This window comes from Hippopotamus amphibius, chromosome 5 (genome assembly GCF_030028045.1).
Source record: "Hippopotamus amphibius kiboko isolate mHipAmp2 chromosome 5, mHipAmp2.hap2, whole genome shotgun sequence".
NCBI lineage: Eukaryota > Metazoa > Chordata > Mammalia > Artiodactyla > Hippopotamidae > Hippopotamus > Hippopotamus amphibius.
This window is the reverse complement of record NC_080190.1, coordinates 65,459,550-65,475,496: the sequence shown is the minus strand read 5'-3', so window position 1 is coordinate 65,475,496 and position 15,947 is coordinate 65,459,550. Positions and strand designations below refer to the sequence as shown.

At 40.5% G+C, this 15,947-nt stretch overlaps 1 protein-coding gene across 6 annotated transcripts in view; it reads left to right on the top strand.

The window, feature by feature from the left end:
* Positions 1 to 159: 159 nt before the first annotated feature.
* Positions 160 to 15,947, top strand: part of SGPL1 (sphingosine-1-phosphate lyase 1) — a 55,747-nt gene continuing 39,959 nt past the window's right edge. For 2 of the 6 annotated variants that reach the window (XM_057735773.1, XM_057735772.1), the window contains exons 1-2: positions 160 to 316; positions 1,138 to 1,199. In XM_057735773.1, coding sequence (XP_057591756.1) covers positions 1,173 to 1,199 — 27 coding nt within the window. In that variant the 5' untranslated portion in view covers positions 160 to 316; positions 1,138 to 1,172. The remainder of the gene's footprint in view (positions 317 to 1,137; positions 1,200 to 15,947) is intronic. The other 4 variants (XM_057735775.1, XM_057735774.1, XM_057735777.1 and 1 more) reach the window with 3 other exon arrangements.

Here is a 15,947-nt window from a genome sequence, read left to right as displayed (position 1 = left end):
ACGCGGGTCCGGCGCCCGGGCTGGGGCGTGCCCGTGACCGGCGTCGGGGCCGCGCACGCCGGGGCTGGGGAGCGAGACCGGCACCGCAGGAGCCATTTCCGGACTGGGCGGGGCGGGGTGGGGCGGGGCGGGGCCTCCGGCGGCCGGACCTCTAATCTGGGCGGTGTCGGCGGCAGCGGTAGCAGCAGCAGCAGCAGCAGCAGCAGAGGGAGCTTGCGCTCAGCGGCCCGGGAGTCGGTCTCAGGGCGAAAAGGAGCAGGGCCGGCGAGAGAGCGTCCGCGGGAAGGAGCGCGGAAGCTGGCTCCCGGCCGAGAAGGTGGACGGGGCCGCGGCGGAGCGGAGGAAGGAGGAGGGTCCGGGCTGGGGAGGAGGGCTTCGGCGTGGGATAGGGAGAATCGGGACTGAATGGGAGGCGGGCCCCGGCCGGGGAGAGGGAGGAGTGTCGGGACTGCTGGGGGTCCTGTTGCGGAGCGGCGAGGAGTGCGGGAAGGGCGAGGAGAGGAGGAAGGGGCGGGCCGGGCTCGGGTTCGGGCTGAGGGGAGAGGGGCGCCGGCCAGCCGGGGTCTGAGTGAGTGGACGGCTCGCCAGTGGGTGGGGGAGCGCGCCAGGGCCGAGAAGGAGCGGGCTCTGAAACTCCACTCGCGGGCGGGGTGGGAGTGGTCTCGGGGCGGGCAGGTTTGCCGATCCTTCCCAGGCGAGGAGAGGGTTGTGGGGAGGGGGGGTGACGTCGAGAACGAGGCCACCCTGTTTCTAAAGGGGGTCCGCTGGAGGCTGGACCCTGCGCCTGGGCTGCGGCGGGTCCGCTCCTGCGCCGGGGTGGTTTGAGTGGGCCGGGCTCCGGGCCTCCCGGCCTTGGCCCGCAGCAGGCTGGGCGTTTGCCCCGGTACCCACCTGGGGGAGGTTGCTTTGTGGGAGGCCGGCCTGCTAGCGTTTGGGCAGCTGTGGGAGGGAAGCAGAGTGCCAGCCGGCTTCTGATTCGCTGGTGTGGGGTGCTGGGGTGGAGTGTGGAAGCTAGGAGTGAAATCTGAGCTCTCAAAGGAGGGAGAGAACCATTTCTCTCCAGCTCTGGCGAATCTAGGCGGGCCGACGGCACAGTTTAAAGCGTTAGAAGTAAACAAACCTGGTTGCCTTTTGCAGAGGGGAGGCACTGAAAGGACGCCTGGAAGAGGAAGATGCCGAGTACGGACCTTCTGATGTTGGTGAGTCCTTTTCCAAATATCCTCCTTGTTGTAAGGCACTTGTCCCTTACGTTTTATTTTTAGTCCAAAGGATGAGTGTGTAGCTTTCACCTCTGTTGCTTGCTTTTGGTAGCTGAGAGTTTCTGCCACCTTTTATTTTGGGTTTCATGATTAAGATGGGTAAGTAACTGATTTAGATGTGTGTGTGTGTGTGTATGTATATATTTGATGTGAAGAATCTTTTTCAAAATTCTTGCAGTTGATTTTAACCTCTCCCTACTGATACTGCCGGAACAGGTTTAAAACTTGTATTAAATTTTATCTGAATCTGCCATATATTAGTTTATAAGTATTTGTTTCCCAGACTAGAGTTATGATTTCCTGGAAGGCAAGTATTTTGTCTTAATTGTCTGGAGATGATAAACACCTGTCACGGTGCTCTGTATATAGTAAGTTGCTTAACTGCTGAAGTGAGCTAGTTTGAATCTACTTTCTTCTGCTGTGCGGAGGCGTACGCCTGTTTTGGTAAAGGCTGTTTTTTCCCCTCTCCTCTGGAGATCTTTCTGTGCTGCGTTTTCACTCAGCAGGGAAAATAGAATTGCCAAATGAGTGTTTACCAAAATGACGTTTTATTCTTGGGACATTCATGATTCCATAGAGGCTCTTTATTGATTTTTGTTTTTTCATAGAGGCTTGTTAGTGTGAGGACTGTGAGGAGCCCGTGATTTTCAGATAGCGATGGAGAAGTGTCTGCATTAGTTTTGAATAAGTCACTTCTTTGAATCTGATGTCTCTTTGTGCAAAAAACATTGATTTAAAAACACTGGCTTTCCTTCTCTTGGTCTCACTATCCCAGAGAGTTGGTAGCTGTCACTGGGAAATTGGCGAAAACTAATAGAAAGGCTTTTTTTTTTTTTTAATACCCAGTGCGGATGTCCTGTAGTGTCAGAACCTGTAAGGTCTGTGTCAAGACCTGTTAAGGTCTGTGCCTGCCTGTTTGCCTGTCAAAACCTGTAAGGGCAACTGAGTTGTGGTTAATTCTGGTTTGAGGCGGGGAGCAAGGATGATTGTAGAGACATGGATAAATAGTTGGTTTATCCACAGGTTCAGATGAAGAGTTCATCTAAAATAGTTTCTTTGGCCTCCAATTTCGTGGGTTGTCGGTGGATAAAAAATTGTGCTGTGTAATTCTGAATTCTTTTTACAAGAGCAATATGTTAGAAGAATTGGAAACTATTAATAAGCAAAAGGAAGCAACGCCCAATAATTCCACTACCCAGAAAGAACCACTGTTAGCACCTTGCAGAATGATTTGCAATAATCGGCAGTTTCTGTTTTCTCTTTTATAAAGCACTATGTATATGTAAATTAAGACTCCTGTGTGTTAGTAGGATATAACTCCATGCCCAGAGATGTGCTTATTACTTCTTGGGCCTGTGGGCTCCCTTTAACAGTCTGAGCAGTGAGTGCTTTTATTCAGAACATTAACTTTGGAATCAGTTTGAGGTATTTCTCTAGCTGTCGCCACTACTTTTCACTTCCTCACTTGAAAATCTGGATCTTTAGGGGTGTTGCTTTGCTCATTGGTGTGAGGAATTAGTTCATGTAGATAACAGCTGGCCACTGAGAATCATCACTCTCTGAAGACACTGTACGTGTTGCTTTAGGTGCTCTCTCTGGAAAAGTTGTCCTTCTTTCTTTGACTGTACTGTGCTAAATGGTAAAGAACCAATGACCAGGGCTGGGTTTTCAGTGGGGGTTCTAAACTGTCATGATCTGAGTTCAAGGTGTTTTTCTGTAGTTGCTTTGTACAGTATGATGTGTTAGACATGTTCTTGGCCCTCTAACTGGGAAGAAACACCCCAGTTAATAGAAAAGAACCTCAGTGTAGGGTAGCATATGGTAGAATCTCAGAGTTAGAAACAACCTTACAAGTCATATGATGCAACTTCTTTCTTATATTGTGCATGAATTCCTTTTTAGACTGTCTCTGCTAAATGAATATCCATCATCCATCCTTTCTCCTGGGGGAATAAGATGGGCATAAGCTAAGACATAATATGAGGTGGATTCAGGAATAATAATTTGTCTGATAGCTAACCTTTATTGAGCACATATTATGTGTAGGTGCAGAAATAGATATTCTACATACTTTCCTCAAAAACTCTTTGAAAACTATGCTGGCATCCCCCTTTTATGGGTGAAAAACTAGACTTAGAGAGGGTACCATGGCAGTGAAGCGGTGGAGCTGTGTTTTAACCACAGTTGGTCTGACTTCAAAGCCCTTTTTCTTATCTACTTTGTGATGCTGCCTCTGCTTTATATTCATCAAAAGGGACGGAGGTTGCTGAACTTTGTGACTGTTGAGAGCAGGTTTGTGTGGAGCAAAAGGAGTGGGATAGCTCTGCCCTCAAGGGGGCACTTTGGAAGAGTGGTGGGGGTGCTTTTGTCTTCTAGTCTAGTCTTGTCTGAACATTTGTTTTATTATACAATTCCTCTTGTTTCTTTTCCCTTACATTGCAGTTGGGGCATTATTTTGAAATTTTAAAAGTTATGTCTATAGTTATACTGTTATAACTATATCTTTGAATTTCATTTTAGAGTAAAGGGCATTACAAAATATTTGTTACAGAAGAGGGCATTGGGTCTGATAGGGTTGAAAACCACATTTGTGGACAGTATGCTACAGCAATAAAACTTGAAAATGGACTGCAGTCCATATGTGACAGACCTTGGATTCCAGGCGAAGGCTCTTGGGCTATCAGCCCCCAGTGTTTTCCTGCCCTTGATTTTGTCCTCATTTTATTCATGTGGTTTGCCTGCCTATTTCCATTTGCTCATTTATGCCATGGACTGTAATACTTTCCACTTATGTCTCAGAGAGAATAAAATGAGCGAGTGTATTTATTCATCTGAGAATTGTGATGCTTTCAGAGGGAATTCAAGTCCGGACATTTTTTAGCAATCGTTCTGCACTTTAGCAGCCATTCTTTTCATCCATATTCTCCTCCTTCCTAGTGTCAGGGGTCTGTATCACTTTGTAGTGTGCCAAATACTCTTAGCTTTTAAGAAAAAAGTACTTTTTATAAAGCTAAGTCTACTCCATAGATGCATCTAAATAGATGACTAGAGTTACCATATGCACCACGATAGTGCTGGGTGGGGTTGGAGTGATAATTGTTTATCTAGGGTCGAGGTTCTCAACCCAGGGCAATTTTTGCCACCACCCCCGACATTTGGCAAAGTCGAGAGACATTTTTGGCTGTCATACTTGAGGAGTGCTGGAGGTCCGAGATGCAGCTAAATGCCCTACTGTGCACACAGTGTAGTCCTCCACAACAAGGAATTATCTGGCCTGAAATGTTAGTAGCTCCCAGGTTGAGAAACCTGGTCTAGGTTCCTTAACATAAGTAACAGTGTCTGTGCAACCCTTACGTTCATGTGGATGGGGCAGTAAGTCTTTTCTTGGAGTTTAATGGGTCTGTTACAGTGATACTTGGGTTATTTTGCCCATGGATGAAGCTGTGCTACTTTGGAATATATATTGAGAGTGTACAGCATGATTTTCTGAAGCACAGTAAAATTCCTAAGAAATGCTGTCTTTTGCAACATTTCTGCAGCACTCTTTTCTTGATTTGGAAACAGTAAACCTGTCTAAGTCTTGTTTTTAGGTTCAAAAATCAAATCTGTCCAGATGTTAGAGCTTTATCTTTAACCCTTGAATCTTTTTCAGGGAGGCTTTCTTTATGACTTTCAAATGGGATTTAAGCAATAAACTGAAAGATTGACACTTAAAAGCTCATTTCTATTATTTGAATCTGATGTCTTACTTGTAGGCTTGTCTAGAAGAAAGGGAGGATTCGTTGGGACTGGTACGACATTTAAACTTTTGTTGACAATTTGGCAGTTGTAGGATGAGCAATGTTTTTGACATTGTTCCAATCTTGTAAGTAAAGCAAAATATAATAACAAGTATGATCATTTCTCCAGTTTTTGGTCTAAAGGAAAGGGAATTTATAAATAATAAACCCCAAATCCCAGTCTTTGGCTTGACTTTGCAGTCTGAGTGTCAGGGATTTTTAGTAACATTTACCTTCTCAGTTAGATTTCACCCACTCTAGTATTATTACATGCAGTTTGTACACACTGGTGGCAGAAGTGGGAATCAGCCTGGGATTAAGACTTTTCCATAGGGAACTGATTTGTAGTGAATCAGTCCATATGTGGAAACACACAGAACACAATTACTGAGAGAGAAACCATGCTATGGGGTTAGGGGAGACAGGAGCCATTGGGGAAGATGGAACAGTGCAGGCTGAAAATAGTTCGTTGGACTTATCAGTTATCTCCTGGTGCACTCCAACAGTGTGGTTGCCCAGAGTTAAGGAACACCAGCAGGGGTTGGCGAAACACCTCAGGGCTAAGAGCCATTAGCACTCGTAGGCCTGAAGGGGCATGAGAGGGAGTAGTTTCTGGAACTTGCGAGGGCTTAGCTGAAAGAGAGGGTAACCTATGGGAATGCCACCACTTCCAACCAGTGGCCTAGCAGAAAGGGAATCAAGGGGAATAAACACCTCAGACGTTTTCTTTTCCCATCCTCTGATCTGTTGGAGCTTTTCATTGGTCAAACCCAACTGGAAACCAGAGGATCCAGGAACCTGGGTGATTTAATTCGGAGGACAGCCCCATGAGGTACATGACAGAGTTGGGGAAGGTTGGGTAGAGATCTGGAGGTGGAAAGGGAGGATGCCCAGTATGTTAAAGTCACCATCAAGTTAGTTTTGAAAGGTACAAGTGAGAAGATAGTGTTTGAGCAGTCTTGAAGACTGTAGGTCACGGAATGTTATAGAAGAGGAATGTTCTCACTAGTAACAAGGATAGATTCAGAGGCAACGAGCTGCCACAGCTGCAGAGCTAGTTTGTTCCTGTAGTAGCCTTAGAATCTTAATTGCATGAGGGCCTTTAGAAATCATGCCGTGCTGCCTCCCTTGCCATGTGGGAATCCCTTCCACGATGCCCGGCCAGGAGTGGGTGCAGAATACTTTCTCCGGGAGTCCTTTCCATTGTGGGACAGCTTTAATTGTTAGGAATTTTTTTATTGTCCAGATCGCTGAATGTATCAGGATTTGGGTGAATATAAGAGAAAAATCTAAAGTAATAGAGATTTTTTAAAAGGTGGAAATCAGTTTTTCTAAAGTAAGAGAAATCCAGAGCAGGCAGTTGGTGACTGATCCCGCCATCCCTAGATCTTTGAGGAGGTTCCACCGCTCAGAGTGCATCCCCTCCAGGTCAGGATAGCTGCTTTGAGCTTGAGCTGTCAGGTTCGTGTTTCATTCGGGCAGGAAGAGGAAAGGGAAGGAGAAGAGCTTGCCTGCATTCTTTATTATACAAACAGAAGAGTGTATATAGCGCGTATCCTCATTTTAAAGGATAATAATAAAGAAAACAATCATATATCTAACACCTAGGCTGAGAAAATAGAACGTTGACCCCCAATCCCATGTGTTCCACCTGGTTACATCTCCTTCCCTTTCCTCTAGCAATATCACTCTACTATCCTGATTTTGGGGATAGTTATTCCCTTGCTGTTTAAGACAAAAAATTGTGTTGCTACCTATCTGTGCATCCCTGATTTTAGTTTTCTTTGTTTTTCAACTGGATACAGATGGATTTATCTGTATTTTTTAACCATTAAAAAACTGAAGTATAATTTACAATGTTGTGCTTGTTTCTGGTGTATAGCAAAGTGATTCAGTTATATGTATAGATATATATGCATATCTATCTATCTTCTTTTTCAGATTCTTGTCCCTTATTACAAGCTATTGAGTATAGTTCCCTGTGTTATACAGTAGGTCCTTGTTGTTTATTTTATATATAGTAGTGTATACATGTTAATCCCAAACTCCTAATTTAACCCTACCCCCTCCACTATCCCCTTTGGTAACCATTAATGTGTTTTCTATGTCTGTGAATCTATTTCTGTTTTGTAGATAAGTTCATTTGTATCATTTTTAAGATTCCACTTTAAGTGATATCATATGATATTTGTTTTTGTGTTACTTACTTCACTTAATATGATAATCTCTAGGTCCCTCCATGTTGCTGCCAATGGCATTATTTCATTCTTTTTTTATGGCTGAGTAGTATTCCATTGTATACGTGTACCACATTTTCTTTATCCGTTCATCTGTTGATGGACATTTAGGTTGCTTCCATGTCTTGTCTGTTGTAAATAGTGCTGCTATGAACATTGGGGGTGCATGTATCTTTTTGAATTAGAGTTTTCTCAGGATATATGCCCATGAACAGGATTGCAGGATCATATAGTAACTCTATTTTTAATTTTTTAAGGAACCTCTATACTATTTACATTCCCACTAATAGTACGGGAGGATTCCTTTTTCTTTACACTCTCTCCAGCATTTATTATTTGTAGACTTTTTAATGATGACCATTCTGACTGGTGTGAGGTGATACTTTATTGTAGTTTTGATATGCATTTCTCTAATAATTAACGATGTTGACCACCTTTTCATGCGCCTGTTGGCCATTTGTATGCCTTTTTTGGAGAAATATCTGTTTAGGTCTTCTGCCCTTTTTTTGATTGGGTTGTTTATTTTGGTATTAAGCTGCATAAGCTGTTTGTGTATTTTGAAAATTAATCCCTTATTGGTAGCATTGTTTGCAGATATTTTCTTCCATTCCATAGGTTGTCTTTCATTTTTTTTATGGTTTCCTTTGCTGTGCAAAAGCTTTTAAGTTTAATTGGGCCCCATTTGTTTATTTTTGTTTTTATTTCCATTTCTCTAGGAGAGCGGTCCAAAAAAAGTAATGCTGCAGTTTATGTCAAAGAGTGTTTGGCCTATGTTTTTTCTCTAGGATGTTTATAGTATCTGGTCTTACGCTTATGTCTTTAATCCATTTTGAGTTTGTTTTTATATATAGTGTTAGAGAATGTTCTAATTTCTTTCTTTTACATGTAGCTGTCCAGTTTTCCCAGCACCACTTGTTGAAGAGACTGTCTTTACTCCATTGTATATTCTTGCCTCCTTTGTCATAGATTAATTGACCATAAGTATGTGGGTTTATTTCTGGGCTTTCTATCCTGTTCCATTGATCTATATAGTTGTTTTTGTTCCAGCTCCATACTGTTTTGATTACTGTAGCTTTGTAGTATAGTCTGAAGTCAGGAAGTGTGATTCCTCCAGCTCCATTCTTCTGTCTCAAGATTGTTTTGGCTATTTGGGGTCTTTTGTGTTTCCCTACAAATTAAAAAATTTTTATGCTAGTTCTGTCAAAAAATACCATTGGTAATTTGATAGGGATTGCATTGAATGATTTATATGTATTTTTGGTGATTTTCCTATATTGCTTAGTATTTGTGAGATTCATCCATGTTGTTGCATGTAGTTTATAGTTTAGTGCATTCATTTTCATTGTTGTATAGCTTTTCTTTATGTGATTACCACAATTTATTTAGCCATTCCACTGATGATGGATATTTCAACTGTTTCCAGTTTGGGGCTTTTTTGAACATTACTGTTATGAACTTTCTTGTATATGACAAATGATCACAAGTGTAAGAGTTTCTCTGGGATTTATTCCTAGTAGTGGAATTGGTAGATTCTAAAGGCTATAGATAAAATCCTTTCTTTTTTTTATATATATTTATGCATTTTATTTATTATTTGGTTGTGCTGGGTCACAGTTGCGGCAGGCGGGCTCCTTAGTTGTGGGCTCATCTCACTATAGGTGGTTTTGCTGATTTTTAAACTTTATATAAATGGAAAAATACAATATATTTTCTTTTGCGAATGTCTTTTTTCCTGAATATTGTATCTGTGAGTATCAGCCATGGTCTGTTGTAGCAGTATTTTTAAAAATTATTGTAGGATGTATAAAATATGACAATTTACTCACTCTGTAGTTGATGAACATTTATGTTTCTAGTTTTTGGCTGTTATGAATGACATTGCTACTTTCTTGAACATGTCTTTTCATAAACATAAATACAGTTGTTGGGTCATGAGGTATACTGCCAAACAGGTTTCTAAAGTGGTTGTACAAGTTTACACTCCTATAGGGTTTTAAGTATAACTTTTGGATTTAGCTTTGGGCAACAGGTCTTCTTGTTACTTGCACACTAGACAATGGCGAGAGCCTTGAGAACTCTTTCCTGAAGTAGTGTAGGTACTTGTAAAATGTGAAATGCCCTTCCTTTTCTCTGCGTTCTTGTTTATCTAGTCTGTAACTATTAATAAATATTTGATGGTTCTTTTTGAGTGTTAAAAGGACTCTATTAAGAGCAGAGTTTAGATTTGTAAAACACCATTTGTAGCAGTTTATTCCAAGGCTGGAATCTTAATCCTTTGGAACTCTTTGTTGTGATGTATTTATACTTTGTGCTCAATAATGGGAAGACCTTCTGCTTTTTTTTTTTTTTTTAATTTATTTGGTTGTGGCAAGTGGGCTTCTTAGTTGTGGCTCGTGGGCTCCTTAGTTGTGGCATGTGAACTCTTAGTTGTGGCATGCATGTGGGATCTAGTTCCCTCCCTGGGGATCAAACCCAGGGCCCCTGCATTGGGAGCACAGAGTCTTAATCACTGTGCCACCAGGGAAGTCCCAAAAGGGTATATATCCTTAACTTCACTAGAATAATGCCAAACTTTTCTAAAGAGGTTGATACAGTTTATACTCCTAGCAACAGTGTATGAGAGTTCTCCTTCCTACACAGCTTGAGAAACTTGATATTTAAAAGGCTTTTAAGCATGGGTATGTACTAATATTTCCCAAATTAACAATAAAATTCTACATGTTTTCTATGGAAAAAAATAAAAAAAATAAAAGGCTTTTAGTTTTTTTGCTAGTCCAGTGCATTTACCTGATTACTAATGAGGTTGTATCCTTGTAAATGTTTATTGTCTATTTGAATTTCCTGTTTCGTGGATGCCTCCTTAAGTCTTATGCCTTATTAATTATTTATCTATTTCTTCTTGTAGTTCTATTAGATTTTGTTGTACATAATTTGACATTTTATTACTAGGTGCATACAGATTTAAAATTGTTACATCTTACCTAGTAAGTTGTGATTTTTATCTAATAATGCTTTTTGACTTAATATAGCATAGCTACATGAGCGTTTTGTCATGAAATAGGCAAACTGTAAATGTTTGATGAATGAATGACTTGCCTGCTGTATAGGCAGAAACCGCAGAGCAGTCCTCCTAGTCTCTTCTCCTGGCACGCTGTTATCTATGTGTCCTGCTATCCTATGAAGTGAACAAAGCACTTCTAAATTAAAAAACAAAAAAAAAGTGTGGACTTTTCTTTTTGGAGGTGTAACTTGTATATAGTAGAGGGTACAAATCTTAACTGTGCAGGCCTGTGAATGTTTGCCTGTGGATACATGTACTACTGCCCAGATCAAGATGTGAAAAATGTCCAGCATCCCAGCAAGCTCCTCATATCCCTCCCAGTTGATACCCACCGAACCCGGGCCCCTGTATTGGGAGCACGGAGTCTTATCCACTGCGCCACCAGGGAAGTCCCTGGAAGACCTTCTCAGAGACTTTTTCCGAGAGGCACTTGAGTTTACTGCTTTGAATTGCATTTTGGTAGATGAGTCTAAAAAGAAATATATTAATCCTGTTTTGAGTTCTATCTTAATGGTGCTGAGTGTTTGAGATGGTTGAGAAAAATTGATAATTGTTTCAAATTCTAATGGGAAGGAATTGAGGACAAATATGAGAATGTCATGGTGGACCTGCTCCTTGTTGAGCTGTATCCCAGCGTGGGTGGAAGAAAGCCTAGGATTATATTACCCAGCCCTTTTTGATAAGCTTAAGGTTTCAGATGCTTTCCCACGAGTCATGACTGCAGCAGTCAACAGCAGTCTATCTGCATGACTGAAATCAGGTTTATGATCTGTAAACATAAGTAGGTAACTGGTTTAATCCTGTTTTGTCAGTAGGTAAGGGCACATGAGTAATCTTCTAATTGAATTAGACTGTTGAAGGCTAAGAGTTGACTTAACATCTGTCTTACAAAACTGAGGAGCAGCTCACTGTTTACCTGCACTTATTACCATCATCTGTAAGAAAATGCAGCATTGGCATGGAAATCAAACTACTTAAAGCCTTTTGCAGCTCTACCTTTGTGGCTTTGCTTGGAACATTGCAAAGGTCACTTTTCCTTGCTGTTTATTGAAAGGGAAAGGAAAATGTTTATCATCAGAGAATTCAGATTCATTAAATACTTCGCTAAGTGTTAATTATCTGTAGTCATTTGCTCATTACCTTACTGCATTTAATATCCACAACAACCCTGTGAATCGTTTTTCTCCTGTGAATTTTTTGTTGAATTATAACAATGGCATCTATTTTTGTAGATAAGCAAAATCCAGTTGCATAGAGGGTCAATAAGTGCCAAAGGTCACACAGCTTCTAAATGAGAGCTAAAATTAGAGTAGAAGCCTTTGAACACTATTCAGACTTTATAGGACTCCACTGTGGCCTGTAAAACACTATTAACATGACTGAAAGAGTCAACAGGAGTTGTGATGAGCTGTCAGTTCAGGACAAATCTCACAGGTGGCTGTTCTTTTCAGATATCCTGGGTAGTGGCTGGAGTATGTGTTCATGAAAAAACACAAGAATTTTTTTTAAAAGTTTCATCATTTTGGCAGTTAGTAATTCTGTAGACTCTTTAAAAACTATACCTTTAGACAATAATGACCCTTTTTGTCTAGCTTATACATAATTATAAATTTCCACGTTATTTTTAGATACTTAGGGTTGCTTTCATTTGAAGTCCAAAGCTTTAATCTCTGTTTCTGGAATTGCAAAGTTTCTGTTATCTTTGGCCATACGGAAACTTTTTTCAGAGAGCCTTTTTTTTTTTTTTTGAAAAAGTCTTTGAATCCAAACTGTCTTAGGTAGTTGGTCTTAGCTGAGAGAACATTTGGTGAACATAAATGGAATTGCTGAGTCATAATGCTTTTTTTTTTCTTTAAAGTATATAATCCAGTGGTTTTTACTATATTCAGAGTTGCACAACCATCACCATGATTTTAGAACATTTTCAGAGGAAACCCCTTATTCATTAGTGGTCACTTCCTCCCAGTCTCCTAGGCCAGGGCAACCACCAAACTACTTTTTGTATATAGATTTCCTCATTCAGAACATTTCCTGTAAATGGAGTCATATAAATACTGTGTGGTGTTTTTTAATTGGCTTTTTTCATTTAGCATGATGTTTTCAAGGTTCATCCATGTTGTAGCATGGATCAGAACTTCATTCCTTTTTATTATAGTCATGAGGCTTTTCCTGAAGAATTTTAAGTAATGGACATATCCATTGTTTCTATTTTGTTCTCACCTACAGGGAACATAGGGGTCTTGAGTTTGCTTTATATATAATAGGATAGTTTGTCATATTAAGGCTACCTTTGTGATTCATTTTCGAGAAGGCACTATTAACCTGAGGAATATGGACCCCAGTGACTGGCCTTCAGGATGTCCTGAAAGCTTTGTAATTATTTGCAAGATTTTATATTCACAAGCATTTTTTGGTGGGGGGAATTTAGGGAACTGAGAACGTTTGGCTTTTGTTAAAAGACAGTATCCCAAAAAAGGTAAAATCATGACACTCATACAGATATGAAATGAATACATGCTTTATTTTACTTATAATGTTCAAAGGAGAAGTCCAAAGCACAGACACATTTATAGATCAGGAATATTAAAATAAATATGCAAATGAGGCAAAATTAGTTTCTTCGGTAGTGGAGAGGGAGGTCATTTGAACCTTTACTGTACATGGCAGACTTTGAATTTTTATAGGTTAAGATCAGTTTGCATTGCTATCAGTGATTTACAACTTCCATACTTGTAAAATAAATTCCATGTAATCAGAATCAGATAACCCAGAAGGCTCTCCTAGACAATGCATGATTTTCCATTGGAAGCACACATTTTCTCCTGTACTTTCAACGGATTATCCAAAAAGTCTGAAAGTCTTCCAAGTGTTAATTTTAAATTTAGAGTCTATTACTTCAGTTTTAAAAAGTAGCTCCTTTGTGACTAGATTTTGAAAGCAGCTGTTCTAAAATAAAAGTGTTTGTATCAGTTGAGGATCGGTCAGAGACCCAGGGATAGGTCTCTGGTTTATTCTTTTGAACAGGAACAGGATTACTTGTTAGAAATCTCCAGAGAAGTATGCTTTGCAACTTACTTAGGTTACACTTTTGGGTGTATGTTCAGTATTTCTCATCTCTAATAGCAGCATGACTACTGAAGGGAGGGGATTTCTATAACTAGTTATACTTTGGAAAGTCTAGCCATCTTAACTCTGACAAAGGTAGATAGATAATCCTATTAGTAAAAGAAGTACGACTTCTTCCCCAGTTGTGGTATGCTTAGGGAAGTCAAGACTTCTCCTTTATGTGTGAAGAATGTGGGATTATTTCCACTAGACCTTGCCTATTATCCAAGGGGTTCTCATTTCCAGTCGTCAGAGGATAATGAAGTTCTTTTGTACTCTGAACGGTAACTTCTGTGCACATGCACAGTAAGTCATTTAGCTATTGATTTAAGAAACTCTGGGAGTTCATAGCAAATTTGGCAACATGACATGTGTCAGTTTGCAGAGTACTTTTTCCCCTACTTCCTTACTTCCCTCAGGCTGAGAATGTTTTTACCCAGAAAACCCATAATGGCGCTTACCTCTATATCCCTCAGCCTGTCCCTCTGCTTGTTGAACTTAGTTTTATGCATTTCAATCTTCCCTGTGCCTTTCTTAATGCATTTCAGAAGAGAGGTGCTCCGAGTTGTTAGTTGACAGAATCAGCATCAGTCTTCACTTGATGTCTGGTCCTGACCACAAGTAAATAAATAAAAAGTTTTCAGTGACCATTTGGCATTTTTTGGGGCTGCCAACTTTTATGAGCCCAGGAGCTTGGATTTTCTGTGAGTGCACTCCTGATCACTTGAGAACATTGCATGGCTGTCTCCTTTCTGAGGACAAGATTGTGTCTCAGTGATGGTGAGATGCTTTGCCTAAAGCACCAGTGTTAAGTGTAGAGCAATAGACTTCGTAAGTGCTTGTGAACTAGTATTGACCATGTATACCTGACTCTCGAGGCATGGCTGGAAGGGAAAATGTGGACAGTTAAACTTTTTGAGATGAACTTCTCAGCAGATCTTTTGACTCACGTAGTGGAATTTTGGGGGAAGTATATGGTTTGCTCTTTACCACCTAAGAAATGATGACTCAGTCCTTTCAAACATTTCTGTATCACACAATGGTTGAAATGGCTGTTTGGTTTATTGCTGAATTCTTACTTCTTTAATGAGTCAAGGGAGTTTTCCCTTTGGGCTTGTGATCTGTTTTTTGCTGATAAACTTTAATGCCTTTTGAGGCTCTAAAGACAATAGTTTTCTTACCTGTTTACTTTGCACTTTGAAGTTCTGCAGAATGTTATATGAAAGAGAATCAGATTCAGTTAACTTTTTTTTCTTCCATTTTTAGAGCAGAAGTAGAGCAAGAATGAATGCTTAACTCTTTGACTTTCTTCTGTATTTTAACTTCACTCCCTTATCTGAGTCTCAGTCATTAGAGTACCATTTGATTTTAAGATATTAATGGAGTGGGTGAACTGGGTAAAACAGGTTTTTATTTTCCTTGATAGCCCATTCCTGTTTTAAAGCTCAGATTTCTGGCTCTTCTAGAAAAACTATTGAGTGTTGAATTGTGTACTTGTATTAGAGATGAAGAAAGTGGAAGGAAGAGGAAAACGAATCCTTTTTTTTTCTGCAGTATTGCAGAATGGAAGATTTTGATTTTCATTAGTAAATGGCCAAGGAATAAATATTAGCCATGAGCAATGAGTTGATCTAGTGGACTGATGTGGCTGGGCCCCAACTTTAACGCTTCCGTTAAAGCTTGGTAGATGTCTTTTTACCCCTGTCTAGTAATATATTAACTCAATTATTGGATAATTCTTTTTTTTAATTAATTAATTAATTTTGCCTGCATTGGGTCTTCGTTGCTGTGCGCTGGCTTTCTCTAGTTGTGGCGAGTGGGGGCTATCTGCGTTGCAGTGTGCAGGCTTCTCATTGCAGTGGCTTCTCTCGTTGCAGAGCACGGGCTCTAGGTGCACGGGCTTCAGTAGTTGTGGCTCGTGGGCTTAGTTGCTCTGCGGCATGTGGGGTCTTCCCGGCCCAGGGATTGAACCCTTGTCCTCTGCATTGGCAGGCGGATTCTTAACCAGTGCACCACCGGGGAAGTCCTTTTATCAAAGAAGGGGATGAGGAGAGAAGGGGCCACGTTATAGTGTAGAGAAAGGGTTCTTAACCAAGTGAGGTTGTCTGTCAAAATGACCTGGGAGAGGTTTTCCAAAATATCTATTTCTGAACTCTACTCTGTACTTACTAAACCTCTGGGGTGGGGTGTTCTGAAAAAAGCCCGTTGGATGATTTTAATGCATTCTACTGGTTAGCCCCCCTTAAATAATGGCCAAAGGATTGTTATTATTTAAGAAAGAAGCACCATCCGGTGTGGGTCCGGAAATGTCTTCTTTCAGTGATAGTCATTTTTAGAATGTTTCTTCTGGAATAAGTTAGTAATTAAGAAATTTAATGGGGAAGAATATCACTGCCTAATTGACGAGTTGATTAAGTGCAGTAATATTTCTCAAAGAAGTGTTTTTGTGGGGAAAGGGGGTGTGAATAGTGCCACTGTGGGAAGTTTGCTTACAGAGTCTTGTTCT